The sequence below is a fragment of the Orycteropus afer genome, unplaced genomic scaffold, assembly GCF_000298275.1.
Source record: "Orycteropus afer afer isolate SDZICR_OR568_19922 unplaced genomic scaffold, OryAfe1.0 scaffold00033, whole genome shotgun sequence".
Taxonomy (NCBI): domain Eukaryota; kingdom Metazoa; phylum Chordata; class Mammalia; order Tubulidentata; family Orycteropodidae; genus Orycteropus; species Orycteropus afer.
Window position 1 is genome coordinate 13,402,382 of NW_006921620.1, and position 12,696 is coordinate 13,415,077.

Here is a 12,696-nt window from a genome sequence, read left to right on the forward strand (position 1 = left end):
TAATATCACATGCAAGTAAGATCTTATTGAAGATAATTCAAAAATGGTTGCAGCGGTATATTGACAGAGAACTTCCAGAAATGCAAGCTGGATTCAGAGGAGGATGAGGAATGAGGGGTATCATAGCTGATGTCAGACAAATCTTGACTGAATGAAAAGAATAGCAGAAAGATGCTTTCTTACATTTTTTGTTTTGTTTTGTTTTTCTCTCTCTCCATATATTGCTTAAAATATTTATCTCTGGGTGATGCATATGGTTAAGTGCTCAACTACTAGTCGAAAAGTTGGTGGTTCAAAACCACCCAGAGATACCTCAAAGGACTGGTGGTCTGCTTTTTTTTTTTTTTTTTTTCCATTTTTTTAAATTTTATTTAAGAGTTAGTTTTACATTCAACATTATGTGTACATTTAGTTTCACTTCCCATTTACCATCCCAAACCCTAACCCCCAGTCTCCTCCCCTCCCTGTCCAGTAACTCTCACCCCGTACTCCTCATAGTTATGCATTCCTGTGTGTCCTGCATTTCCTCCATGTGAATGTTGCCCCTCTGGTGTCCCATGGTTGATTGCTCCAAGGGATGCATTTCCATAGAGTATGTGGGGTGCATCACCCTGGGTTGAGTGGTCTGTGTGTATATCTTGTTTGCTACTGGACTGAGAACCAGCCCCAGGGAGTGAGTTTAATTCTAGGCCCAGAATGTGTCCCAGAACGATAGTATTGGGAGTCTCACCAGAGCCCATATAACCAGTAATTCTGGCCATTATTAAGTTTTTAGATTTTGTTCCATGTTTTTCTTTCCACTCTATCCAGGATCTCCAGATTTGATCCTTTCCTAAGTGGTTGGCATGGGTAGTCGGGCACCACCTAGTTCTTCTGGTCTTGAGGACCATGGTGTCCTAGGGCTGATTGCTTCCAAATGCCATTGATTTTTTTGTATTCATCACTTCTGATGATAGGACACTGTTAACTGTATCTTAGATGACCACTTGAAAGCTTTTAAGATGCCAGTCACTACTCACCAATGTAGGATGAGGAACAAGACTTTTATGTATTTTGTTGTGCCAATTGAGTCTAGAGTACCCCAATACTATGGTCCTGAGTTGATCTGTTGGATCTCTCTCCCACAGTGTCTGGTTGTCTGTGAGGGATTATTCTATGTCTGTCTTCTGTTGTTTCTGTAAGGATTGTGGATATTTTATATCACTAGTATCTGTGCAAGATTGTTGTTGTTGTTGTTATGTGCCATCGGGTCAGACCTGACTCATAGCGACCCCTCCTTGGGTTTCCAAGGCAGTATCACTATGGAAGTAGATTGCCCCATCTTCCTTCCAAGGAGTGGCTAGTGGGTTTGAACCGCCAGCCTTCTGGTTAGCAGTCAAGTGCCTTAGGCACTATGCTACCAGAGCTCCTGTGCAAGATTAGCTTTAGCTTAATCTATCCTTGGTCTAGAGTATATTCCTGTTCACTGACCCCCATCTGATATTCTCAGATGTTTATGCACTTATCTCTAGCCTGGTGTTTGGTGTTAATGGTAATGCAGTATTGTGGATATACTGGTTGGCATTAGCATCTGTCGTCCACATATTATGTGAACAATTTGGTGTCCTCCTTTTTCCTAATGCTATCATGGTGGTCACAGACTCTTTCTATAACATTCCTTCCCTTACCCACATCAGCGTGTGGCCCCCAACTAGCATGAAATTAATCCTTCCCCTTCCCTCCCTGCCCCCGATAATCCACAAAGTGAGTTCCCTTTCTCAAGAAAACCCTTCTTTGTCTTTTTACAGTCATGGGATCATACAGTATTTGTCCTTCTGCAATTGACTTATTTCACTCAACATAATATCCTCCAGGCTCATCCATGTTGTGAGATGATTTGCATATCCTTCATTGTTCTTTAATGTAGCACACTAATTATGTTTAATTGACTATGCAAAAGCATTCGGTTGTGTGGATCATAACAAATTATGGGTAATATTGAGAAGAATGAGAATTCCAGAATTCTTCATTGTACTTATCAGGAACCTGTACATAGACCAGGCCGTTTGAACAGAACAAGAGGACACTGCATGGTTTAAAATCATCAAGGGAGTGTGTCAGGGTTGTATCCTTTCACCATACTTACTCAATCTGTATGCTGAGCAAATAATCTGAGAAGCTGGACTACATGAAGAAGAATGTGGCATGAGGATTGGAGGGAGAATCATTAACAACTTGGGTGGGATACACTGATGACACAACTTTGCTTGCTTAAAGTGAGGATGACTTGAAGCACTTACTGATGAAGATTGAAGACTATAGGCTGCAGTATGGATTACACCTCAACATGAAGAAAACAAAAATCCTCACTACTGGACCAATCGGCAGTATCACAATAGATGGAGAAAAGTTTAAAGTTGTCAAAGACTTCATATTACTTGGTTCTACAATCAACACTAATAGAAGCAGCAGTCAAGATATCAGACAATGTATTGCACTGAGCCAATCAGCTGCAAAATACCTCTTTAAAGTTCTGAAGAGCAAAGATATCTCCTTGAGGACTAAGGTGCGCCTGATACAAGCCACGTTATTTTCAATCATCTCATATCCATGTGAGAGCTGGACAATGAATAAAGAAGACCTAAGAAGAGTTGATGCTTTTGAGTTGTGGTGCTGGCAAAGAATGTTGAAGGTACCATGAGTTGCTAAAAGAACTAAAAAATCTGTTCTGGAAGGAGTGCAGCCAGAATACTCCTTGGAAGTGAGAATGGACAGACTTCATCTCACATATTTTGGTCATGTTGTAAGAAGTGACCATTCCCTGGAGAAGGATGTCATGCTTGGGAATGTGGAGGGTCAGTGAAAGAGGAGAAAGCCCTCAATGAGATGGATTGACATGGTGGCTACAACAGTGTGCTAAGGTGTAGGAATATTTGTGGAGTTGGCACAGGACCAGGCAATGTTTTGTTCTGCTGTACATAGGGTTGCTATGAGTTAGAGACAACTCAACAAGACCTAACAACAACAGCAAGCTTAAAAATTTTTCAAATGTTAAAGTGCATACTCTTTTGCCCTCTAAAATCATTCTGCCATTGTAAATATTATATAAAATGGTATATTTCCTCTCTTAAACTATCCTTTTTTAGTAATTTTTATTTCCAATCTCAAGTAGATATGTCACAGGACATTGCTCCATTTTTTTCTTTGCCTTTATTAGTGACAACCTGGTATATTGCGTTGGAAACATTTCCATTATCAAGTAATTCCTTGACAGCAAAAATAATCCTGAAATTTTTCCAAGTATTAGAAATGATCAAATTTGGTTTCAAGTTGACCCTGAGTTTTTGCAAATCTCTTGCCATGAGCTGAAATAAAAACAAAATAACTATTGGCACCATTGAAAAGGAGAACCTTTAAAGCCTCTGAGCTTGTTACTGGAGTTTATAGAAAAGCCTGCAGAGCATATTTTTGGAATCCAACTCCATAGCTGCAGAGCAGGATCCTGAGACTGGAAGAAAAGTCTGATAACAAATGTTGGGGTCAAGAGCTGCCTGCCAAGTCTGTGTTTCTATTCCTCATACCAGTATTGTGTCAGCTAAGACCCACACCATAAAGTCTGATGATAGCTGCACTTGAGGTCTGGTGCTTGCCACTAAATTATGGCAAATACTCAAGAATATGGGAGAAATATAATTGTGAACACAATTTTGGATAGTTACATGAGAATGGAAGGAGCTCTGGTAGCATAATGCCTAAGGCTTTTGCCTGTTAACCTGAAGGCTGGTGGTTCAAACCCACCAGCCACTCCTCGAAAGGAAGGTTGGGCAATCTACTTCCGTAGTGATGCTGCCTCAGAAACACAAGGAGGGGTTGCTATGAGTTGGTCCCACTTGATGGCAGTGAGTTTGGTTTGGTTTTTGAGAATGGAATTAAATTATATTTATAAATAATATTTTCCCTAATATGCTTAATAGTCTGTGTGTGGTACAAACAGTTAAGCCCTCAACTAATAAACAAAAGGTTGGCAGGTTAAACCTACCCAGAGGTGCCTTCAAAGAAAGACCTGGTGATCCGTTTCTGATAAGGCACAGCCTTGCAAACCCCATGCAGTGCAGTACTACTCCACAAGGCATGTGGGCCTCATGAGCAGAATCCATTGAATGGCTGAGAGTTTATAATGATGTAGTTACCAACAACAAAAGAGTCTTCTAGATAAAGATCATCCCTTCCTCACCCCCACCAGGGAATATTAGCACTTGAGTAGGTCACTAAGAGGCCTGGATAATTCTCTTAATTGTGCTAGTCCAAGTTCATGGGGTAATGCTACAGGACAAATTTGTTCTCATTTAATCCTCTTCAATATAAGGACAAACACAGTCTCAAATAGAAATGCTAATGGCTATATTTTCTAAAACAACCAACTACCCACACATAATCTCATGAGAGTCAATGGACTTAATTTTATTTACAACAGGAACAGTTATTATTAAAAATAAATTAAATGGCCTACAGGAAGCTGTTAATGTACTATAAGTGGCTGTCATTATGGGGAAAAATCATTTCTACATTTGAAGAAATAAAAATATAGACCAAGTCTAATTTATAATCCTTACTTACTGCCAGATACATAGCTGCATAGATGCTGAGAGCTGCTTCTTTGGATGGAAATGTTTTCCTTGCTCTCATGATGAGATCTGGGTTGCCAGTACAAGCTTCTTCACCACTGATGAACTGTGTATACTGCTGGCATCCAAGCGCTGTATAGTTGGGCTTACACAGGGCAAGAAAATGTGGAGCCAGATTTCCTGTAACTACTTGTCCAGCATTTACAAAGATATCTGTAGCAAATAGTCCAAATGTATAAATTCCTGAGGAAGAAAGCAAACATAAAAAAATAAGTCTACTTTTTTGTATTTCAATTTACAACAAACATGGAAATATAGTAGAAATGATAAACTGATCCCTACATACATACATGCATACATGGGGTTGCTTCTATTTTCCCCAGTTCCTTCCTTAGCTTTCTGGAGTGGTGGGAGTGTTAAATAATTTAACATATTGAGCTGTCTACCACTGGCTACATTTTCATAAATGGCAGGTTCATAATATAAAAGAGAATATAATATATGCTAAGACTGTGTTTGGGAAATGTGATTTGTAGCAAGAAAACCTGTTACCCTTGAGAAGTTATGGTCTATAACTTTTTACTAATGCCAGTCTTCATTTTTTTCCTTTATTTTTGAAAATATTTTTACGTAACTAACATAAAGCAAACCAGATGTCTCCCTTTGATTTGTGCCTGTTAAACCCATTCAGACTGATATGAACTCTGCTGGAGGTACTCATCAGCAGTAAAACCCAATGCCATCAGTTTCCAGCTAAATACTGTGGAAAATCTGAAGGGAAGCAGAAAGTTCCAGATCAATCCCTACACTGCCTTCAGAAATACATTGTTAAAAGTTACACAATAGCTAGTAATTTAGTCACATCTTATTTTATTTTATTTTATTTTTTTTAAGGATTGGCCATCTTCAAAATAATTTATCAAATTTAGAGCAATTTTGAAAACAATAAGCCAATCAAAATGGTAACATTTCAATCATTTTACAGTATTAAATGTATTTGGTTTGGTTACCTTAAGGCATAAAATTAAGAACTTTTTTTTTTTTTTACTGCTTTGTAAAGAACTTGCCAGTTCTCAAATATCAAGAGAATTTTCTAAATTTTTAATATGTCATTGGCCATTATGGTCAAAATTGTTTTCCTACTTAGGTAGGCAAAATATAGTTTTTGGTCTCATTTTCAATTAAAGTAACAGACACAAACTTCAAGGATTTGGTACCAACATACAGAAATCTATTCTCATAATTTTGTGAAATAAAACCCAGTAGGACACTTTAAAACTAAACCAAAATGATACTTCCTGAATTCATTAAAATATTATATAATTCTATATAAATATTAGGAGCTCTGGTAGCATAGTGCCTAAGGCACTTGACTGCTAACCAGAAGGCTGGCAGTTCAAATCCACCAGCCACTCCTCAGAAGGAAGGTTGGGCAATCTACTTCCATAGTGATACTGCCTTGGAAACCCAAGGAGGGGTCACTATGAGTCAGGTCCGACTCCACAGCACATAACAATAACTAATATATAAATATTATATAATATATACAATTTGCATATACAAATTGTATGAAATATAAATATATATAATATATGAAAATTATATAAAATATTATATATAAATTATATAAAATATGTTACATAGTATGATATAATAATGAGGTTTTTGTTTTTTTTTTACTTTATTGACTGTCATACAGGAAATCACCAAGAAAGTTGTGAAGGAGCAAATAATTTTTCAGTATTAGATACATGGCCATCTTTTATTTATTTATGTATTTATTTATAACATTTTATTGTGATTTGGGTGAAAGTTCACAGAGCAATATGATTCCAGTCCCACAACGTAACAGCACTCTTTCCACTTCTCTGTAATTACTGTTTCCATTCCTCCTTCTTTCCTATTCCTTCCTGCCTTCTAAGCTTTATCTCTAGGCAAATGCTGACCTTTTGATCTCATATGTTTGACTGTTCTAAGTACCTCCTTACTGTTGAGACACAGGGGTGAGTTCAGTTCTAGGCTTGAAGGGTGTGTCTAAGGGCCATAGTCTTGGGAGTTCCACCAGTTTCTATAGGACCATTGAACTGGTCTTTTTCATTGAGTTTTGTATGGCTATCTTTTAATTTTCAGAATATTATGTAAGATTTTTAAGGGTTCATGCACACAAATCTGCACATAACAAAAGTCTCTATCTATCCAAAATAGCCATGAAACAGAGGCATTAATTCTATCTTTATCTAAAAATTCTAAAAGGAAACAATAAAAAACCTTTTCTTTACATCTTTACCAGCATTCCATGAGTCATGCAAGTAAATGTTATCAAAAGCAGATATTTGGGAGAGTCGATAAAATATAAAAGAACTGAGCTCATTAAAATGTTAATATACGCAACCTCTCTTTTCAGAATAACATGGTCAAACACGGAAACCTAAAGACAAGTCTTCCTCCTTTGTACTTCCTTGAAATCTAGGCTAAGATGTACTTACTTTCTTTAACTAAGTCATTCTTTTTATCTAGTGTAATAGGTCTTCCTGTTTAAAATAGAGTGAAATATCTGATATAGATTTTCAAATGTCTCTTGATACTCATAAAGTTCCCAAATGTATTTTAGAATTAAAATGTCAGTGCATCAGGCTCAAGGCCAATATTTTAGTTGACTACAAAGATAATAAATTAAAGTGAGATCCCATGAGTGTATCCACTTTGCTGACCTCAAGAATAAAGTCCCTATGAAGAGTGATGCTCTGAGTAATGCTTTGCTTACAAGCTCCCATTTTATTATAAGTAGAAACACACAAGTCATGATAAAAAATGGTATAAGAACAATCACTTGTGAAGTTTTTTACAAAGTCACCTAAAGGGAAGCATGCAGTTACTTAAAGCATGTTTTGTTTTGTGCCATATATTCTTTAGAAGAAATATGTGTGCAAAAGCCCAAAAATATTTTAAAGAGACACAACATAATTTAACAGAATTTAGGAAAGCTCAATTTAATAAAATATTATTAGTTCTTAGTTTATTATTATAATAATATTTTAAACTAAGAACTAATAATATTTTATTATTTTTGGGCCTTTGCACACATAATTTTTCTAAAGAATATATGGCACAAAACAAAGCATGCTTTAAGTAGCTTCATGCTTCTCTTTAGATGACTTTGTAAAAAAATATATATATATTATTAGTTCTTAGTTTATTATTGGGAGCTCTGATAGCATAGTGCCTAAGGCACTTGACTGCTAACCAGAAGGCTAGCGGTTCAAACCCACCAGCCACTCCTCAGAAGGAAGGTTGGGCAATCTACTTCTGTAGTGATACTGCCTCAGAAGCCCAAGGAGGGGTCACTATGGCTTGGATCCGACTTGACAGCACATTACAACAACAACAACAAGTTTATTACTGTTTAATGGTTATTTTATAATCAAATTACTCTAATGCAAAGAGAAGGAGCCCTGGTGTTCAGCGGCTAAGTGAAAGGTTGGCAGTATGGACCCACCAGCTACTCTGTGGGAGAAAGATGGGGCACTCTACTTCAGCATAAAGGTTACAGCCATGAAAACCTTGCAGGGTAGTTCTACTCTGTCTTATAGGGTTGCTATGAGTTGGAACAGGCTCAAGACCAACGGGCTAGTGCAGTCAAGGGCACAGCCTTGAGGTACGTAGAAAAAAAACTTTTTAAGGTATCACATAAAGTTATTCTTTCAAACAAGATAGATGAGGGCTTTAGAGATATATACCTTGATGGTCTTATCACTGGATAAGAAAACCTTTTAGGCTTCAAAGAGATCTAAAGATATGATGACATTTAGTTAGTCTTTAATGGGTTTATACATAGATTATGTGACCTATGCATAATATCTTCAAAGTCTTCATCTTGATTATATCAATATGAGAAATATATTGAAGGATCACAATATTCTTAATGTCTTTCTTAGATACTGATGAGGATTCATCTCAAATGTTATTTAAAATGTGCAAACACACTTATGTATATCTGATAAATTCAAGAAACACAAATTTATGTTAAATTTTACTGTGTTCATTTTACAAAACTGCCTCTGGCAAGTTTCTATTGAATTAAGATGATTTTCAATACTTCAGCAATGTTCAATATTTATTAGTGCTATAATATGAAACTGAAAGTTAAAATATCAGTAACTCTCGTTCTCTAATAAAGTCAATTTTTTTCTACATAAATACAACTTGCAGGTAGTGCATGAAACTAAATATGGTTTAGTTAAAAAACTATATATGGTTTTTAGCAAACACAGAATTTCTTCTATTTGCCTATTTTCTATTTTTCTTGTCCTTCATGATGTTCAATGTCCTACCTAGAACATCATCTTCCCCAAAGCAGTGCTTCTGAAATTTCATGAACACAGCAACTTCTTTTAATTATGATAATTTTCAGGTTTTTTAAAGAATTTTACACCCAAATGTGGTATTCTTTTTTCCTTAAAATAATGTGGAAATGACATGACTATGTGAGTCTTACAATATCAAAAAGGAGGTAGTATGTAATGCTTATTTTTTAAACAAAATTGAAACATTTCAAAGGAAGGAAATCTAATATTTTCATACACTTAAAATATTGGTCATTGTAAATGTTAGCTTACATGGAAAGATTTTTCAATGATAATAAAAATAATTTAATGAACACATACCAAGAAATCGGACAGTTCGACGCACCAGTGGGTTTATATAGCAACAGTCTCCAGTTAAAATAGTTTTTTCCTGGTTTTCAAAATCTCTTGTGGCTAGTTGTAGGCAAAACACAGCAGTTTCTCCAACTATTATCTTCCAAGAAAACATAAGATTAAAAAACATTAGAATTTAACCTGGACAAATGTAGAATATTTTTATTTTTAAAAAGTGCAAAGCAATGATCTTCTTTGAATGGTAACTACCTCAATATAGTTAAGTTATACTTAATTTGATCAGGTCGTTTTTTATAACCTTGTTCCCATGTATGTAACCCATGTTTCTGCCAATTCAAAAGACTATTTATAAATTATGAATAAGATAAACGACCACAATTTTGCTTTTCTAAAAGTTTTCATGGAAAAATGAGATCTACAAAAAGCTGTTTGCTTCATTTTTAGTATGTAATTGAATTTCATGTTTTATTTTTGAAGCAATTGTGTCTTGTTGCAATTTGACTCTGCCACAGAAATCAAAACAGATTCTCTATGTGAATATTTTTAGAAGGAACTAGCATAGACATAATAATCTAATAATTAATATACATAGATCAATAATATATACATATATATTATTACTTTTATAATAAGAAAAAATTCAATTCACAAGAGTTTGGTTTTGAGATTATCTTTTACCAATATCTCATTATTCCATTCTGAGCCATTATTAAAATTGCAATCATTAACACATTCTTTATACTTTAATATATATGACACTTTATCTTCATAAAAAGTTATGAAACAGGGATTATTATCATACATGTTTTACAAGTGAAGAAACCAAAGCTGCATTCTTCAAGGCCACAGAGATAGTAAGGAAAAGACCTAGGAGGTGGTACATATTCTTTACTTTGCTGACTTATTAAAGGACCTAACTATCTTCCATTGGTATATATACCAGTTGAAGTGATTTTGGTGTTTCTTATCAAAATGACCCAGCAAAATATTATTATTCCATTTCACAGATGAAGGATATGATGTTAAATAACTTGCTCCCCATCAAGCCAGTTAGAACTCAAGCAGACATTTCTGACTCAACCTCAGATCCTTCAACTTCATTTAATACCATAAACAACAGCAATAGATACAAGATTTCTCTTCAAAAGCAGAGCCAATAGTATGTCTCCTAATTGTCATTATTTTATTTTTGATACATCTTGTCAAAGCTAATTAACATGCTATACAGGGACTCCCTGATTTCCAGGGAAATGTTTTGGAGTCTCTCTGAAAAGCAGTATCTATGATTACAAGATATTCAAAATAACAAGAAGAAGGTTGAGAAGGAGTTCACCAGAAAGTAGGTATGTGACCTACTTTTACTCTAATGTGAGCAACAGATTATGAGCCATCTCTTAATATTCATCCTTCTTTCTACCTCTCTTTCCTCCTTTCTTACTATATGTCTTCCTCCAAGCAGGTCAGGCATCAAGGTTAAACCAGAAAATGTTTAGCCAAACTATATTAAACATCTTGCCAATCTGGTATGACTGGAATCAGAGAAGGCTACAGCTTCCAACCTTCCAAATCCTTTTGAAACTACAACTTTGCCTTTAGAAAAGTAGGTCAGATATGTGTTCAATCAATTCATCCAGCCTAAGGAGGCTCAAGAGGTATTTTTCACTGTTAAGTCAGCTGTCACCAGTGCCCTGGAAAATACTAAAATTTGTCAAGTAGTGTGTTTAGCACCTTCTTAACTCTCTTCCAGAAAAACTCTTTTACTTCTTACCAACTCTATTCGGTCCCTAAAGAGAAATTAACCCCAAGAGGCATTCTGTTTTCAGTTTTTTCTTCTTTAAGTCTATTTGGCTTCAGAATACTCCAAATTCTAACACTCTTATCATCCATTACACAGTATGAACTAGTTCCTCACTTGATTCCTGCCCTCTCAAACTTTCTTCTCCATAACAATGGCAATTGGGTCTTCACTCCCAGGCTAGACTCACCTTAAATAGCACATTGAGCCCTGACTCTATTAACACACTAAGCTTCCTAGAATGTAGTAGATACCCAATGATTCTTGTTGAATTCATAAATTAATCCCATCTTTAATGGGAATTTATGAACTATTATTTCAATAGATCAAAAGGTCCTAATCTGACTCTGTGCTTATTTATAGTGATGAAGGTTTTATCTGAAAGCCTAGTTCTATAATCTGACCGTATATTATAGATTCATGCTTAGACTCTGACTTAACAACTGTTATAGTTACCAGGTCCCTACCAGACTAAGTACCATCTTATTCAAGCCACTCTTCCCAGGGCTTGGACTGTAGTTCACCTAAAGCTGATCTCTTGCTTACCGTATCTCAGCACATTTATTGTTTCTAAATTCCTGTTTGCATCCTGAACTTATCTGTCAATACAGTGTCTTGGTCAGTATCTTATGGTGCTACTAAAGGAAGCCCACTCAAATTGGAGTAAGCAAAATAGAGTATTTGTTCTGGGATTGATGAGTCATCTCAGAATCCAAGGTCAGGAAGTTGAGAACTAGGTCTAGAAATAGAAAGTAGTAAGTAGTACAAGTGGTACTACTACTTGTAAGTAGTACAAGTAACAACTCTCTCATTCTCATTCTCATTCTTTCTCTAGAGTCACACTGTCTCATTTGGCTCCTGTGTAAATGCCTGACTCATTCTCGTCTCACTCATTCTCATCTCTCTGCAAATTAGTTCTCTATGCTTCCTAGTATACATGGTTGCTCTAATCTCCAGGAACCTTGAGTCCTAAGTAAATATTAACTCAGTTCAAGGACACAGTTCAAATCACTAGACTTACTGGAGCCCAATTCCAATTCCCAGGAGGTTTATCTTGGGATAGATGTCTCCCTGGTCCAAATAACAAGGTTAAGAAGGCAGTGTCAGGATCTGTGAAAATCACCTCTGTGAGTGGAAGGGATAGTTCTCGAAAAAGAGGTCTGCTGTGACCAGATATCTATTCCAGTCTTCCATCTATTGTATCTTGTTGGACTTTCTTTATGCTAGTTGCTGGCCTACACTAACACTTTCCATCACATTCTCTGAATGTCATGTTGTATTTACCTATTTGAGCTTCATCTCATCAAATGTATGTGCCTAGGCTCTACTGTCTTCTTTGTGTCACTGGGTATATTTACTTGACATGCTTTAGTTCCCTTTCTCTCTTAAACACACAATGACATCTATGGAACTCTTCATTTAAAACATATTCTCTCATAACTTTCCATCTGCTCCAACTTCCTGAGTCAAAACTCTCAATGTTTACTGCTCTCATATAAGTTCCAGTAATCAAAAGAAAACAATTCTGGAGTTCCAGCAAGATGGCGGACTAGGCAGAAAGACTGCACAGACCCTCTTCAACAAAGAAAAGGGAAACCAATTAACACAGACACAGAAGATAATCCTGGACCCCTGAGCC

At 35.9% G+C, this 12,696-nt stretch overlaps 1 protein-coding gene across 1 annotated transcript in view; it reads right to left on the reverse strand.

Annotated features, from left to right (window-relative positions):
* Window positions 1–12,696, reverse strand: part of PLPPR5 (phospholipid phosphatase related 5) — a 171,673-nt gene that overhangs the window by 78,495 nt on the left and 80,482 nt on the right. The window contains exons 2-3 of the mRNA XM_042780303.1: window positions 9,269–9,401; window positions 4,597–4,847 (exon numbers count right to left, since the gene is read on the reverse strand). Coding sequence (XP_042636237.1) covers window positions 4,597–4,847; window positions 9,269–9,401 — 384 coding nt within the window. The remainder of the gene's footprint in view (window positions 1–4,596; window positions 4,848–9,268; window positions 9,402–12,696) is intronic.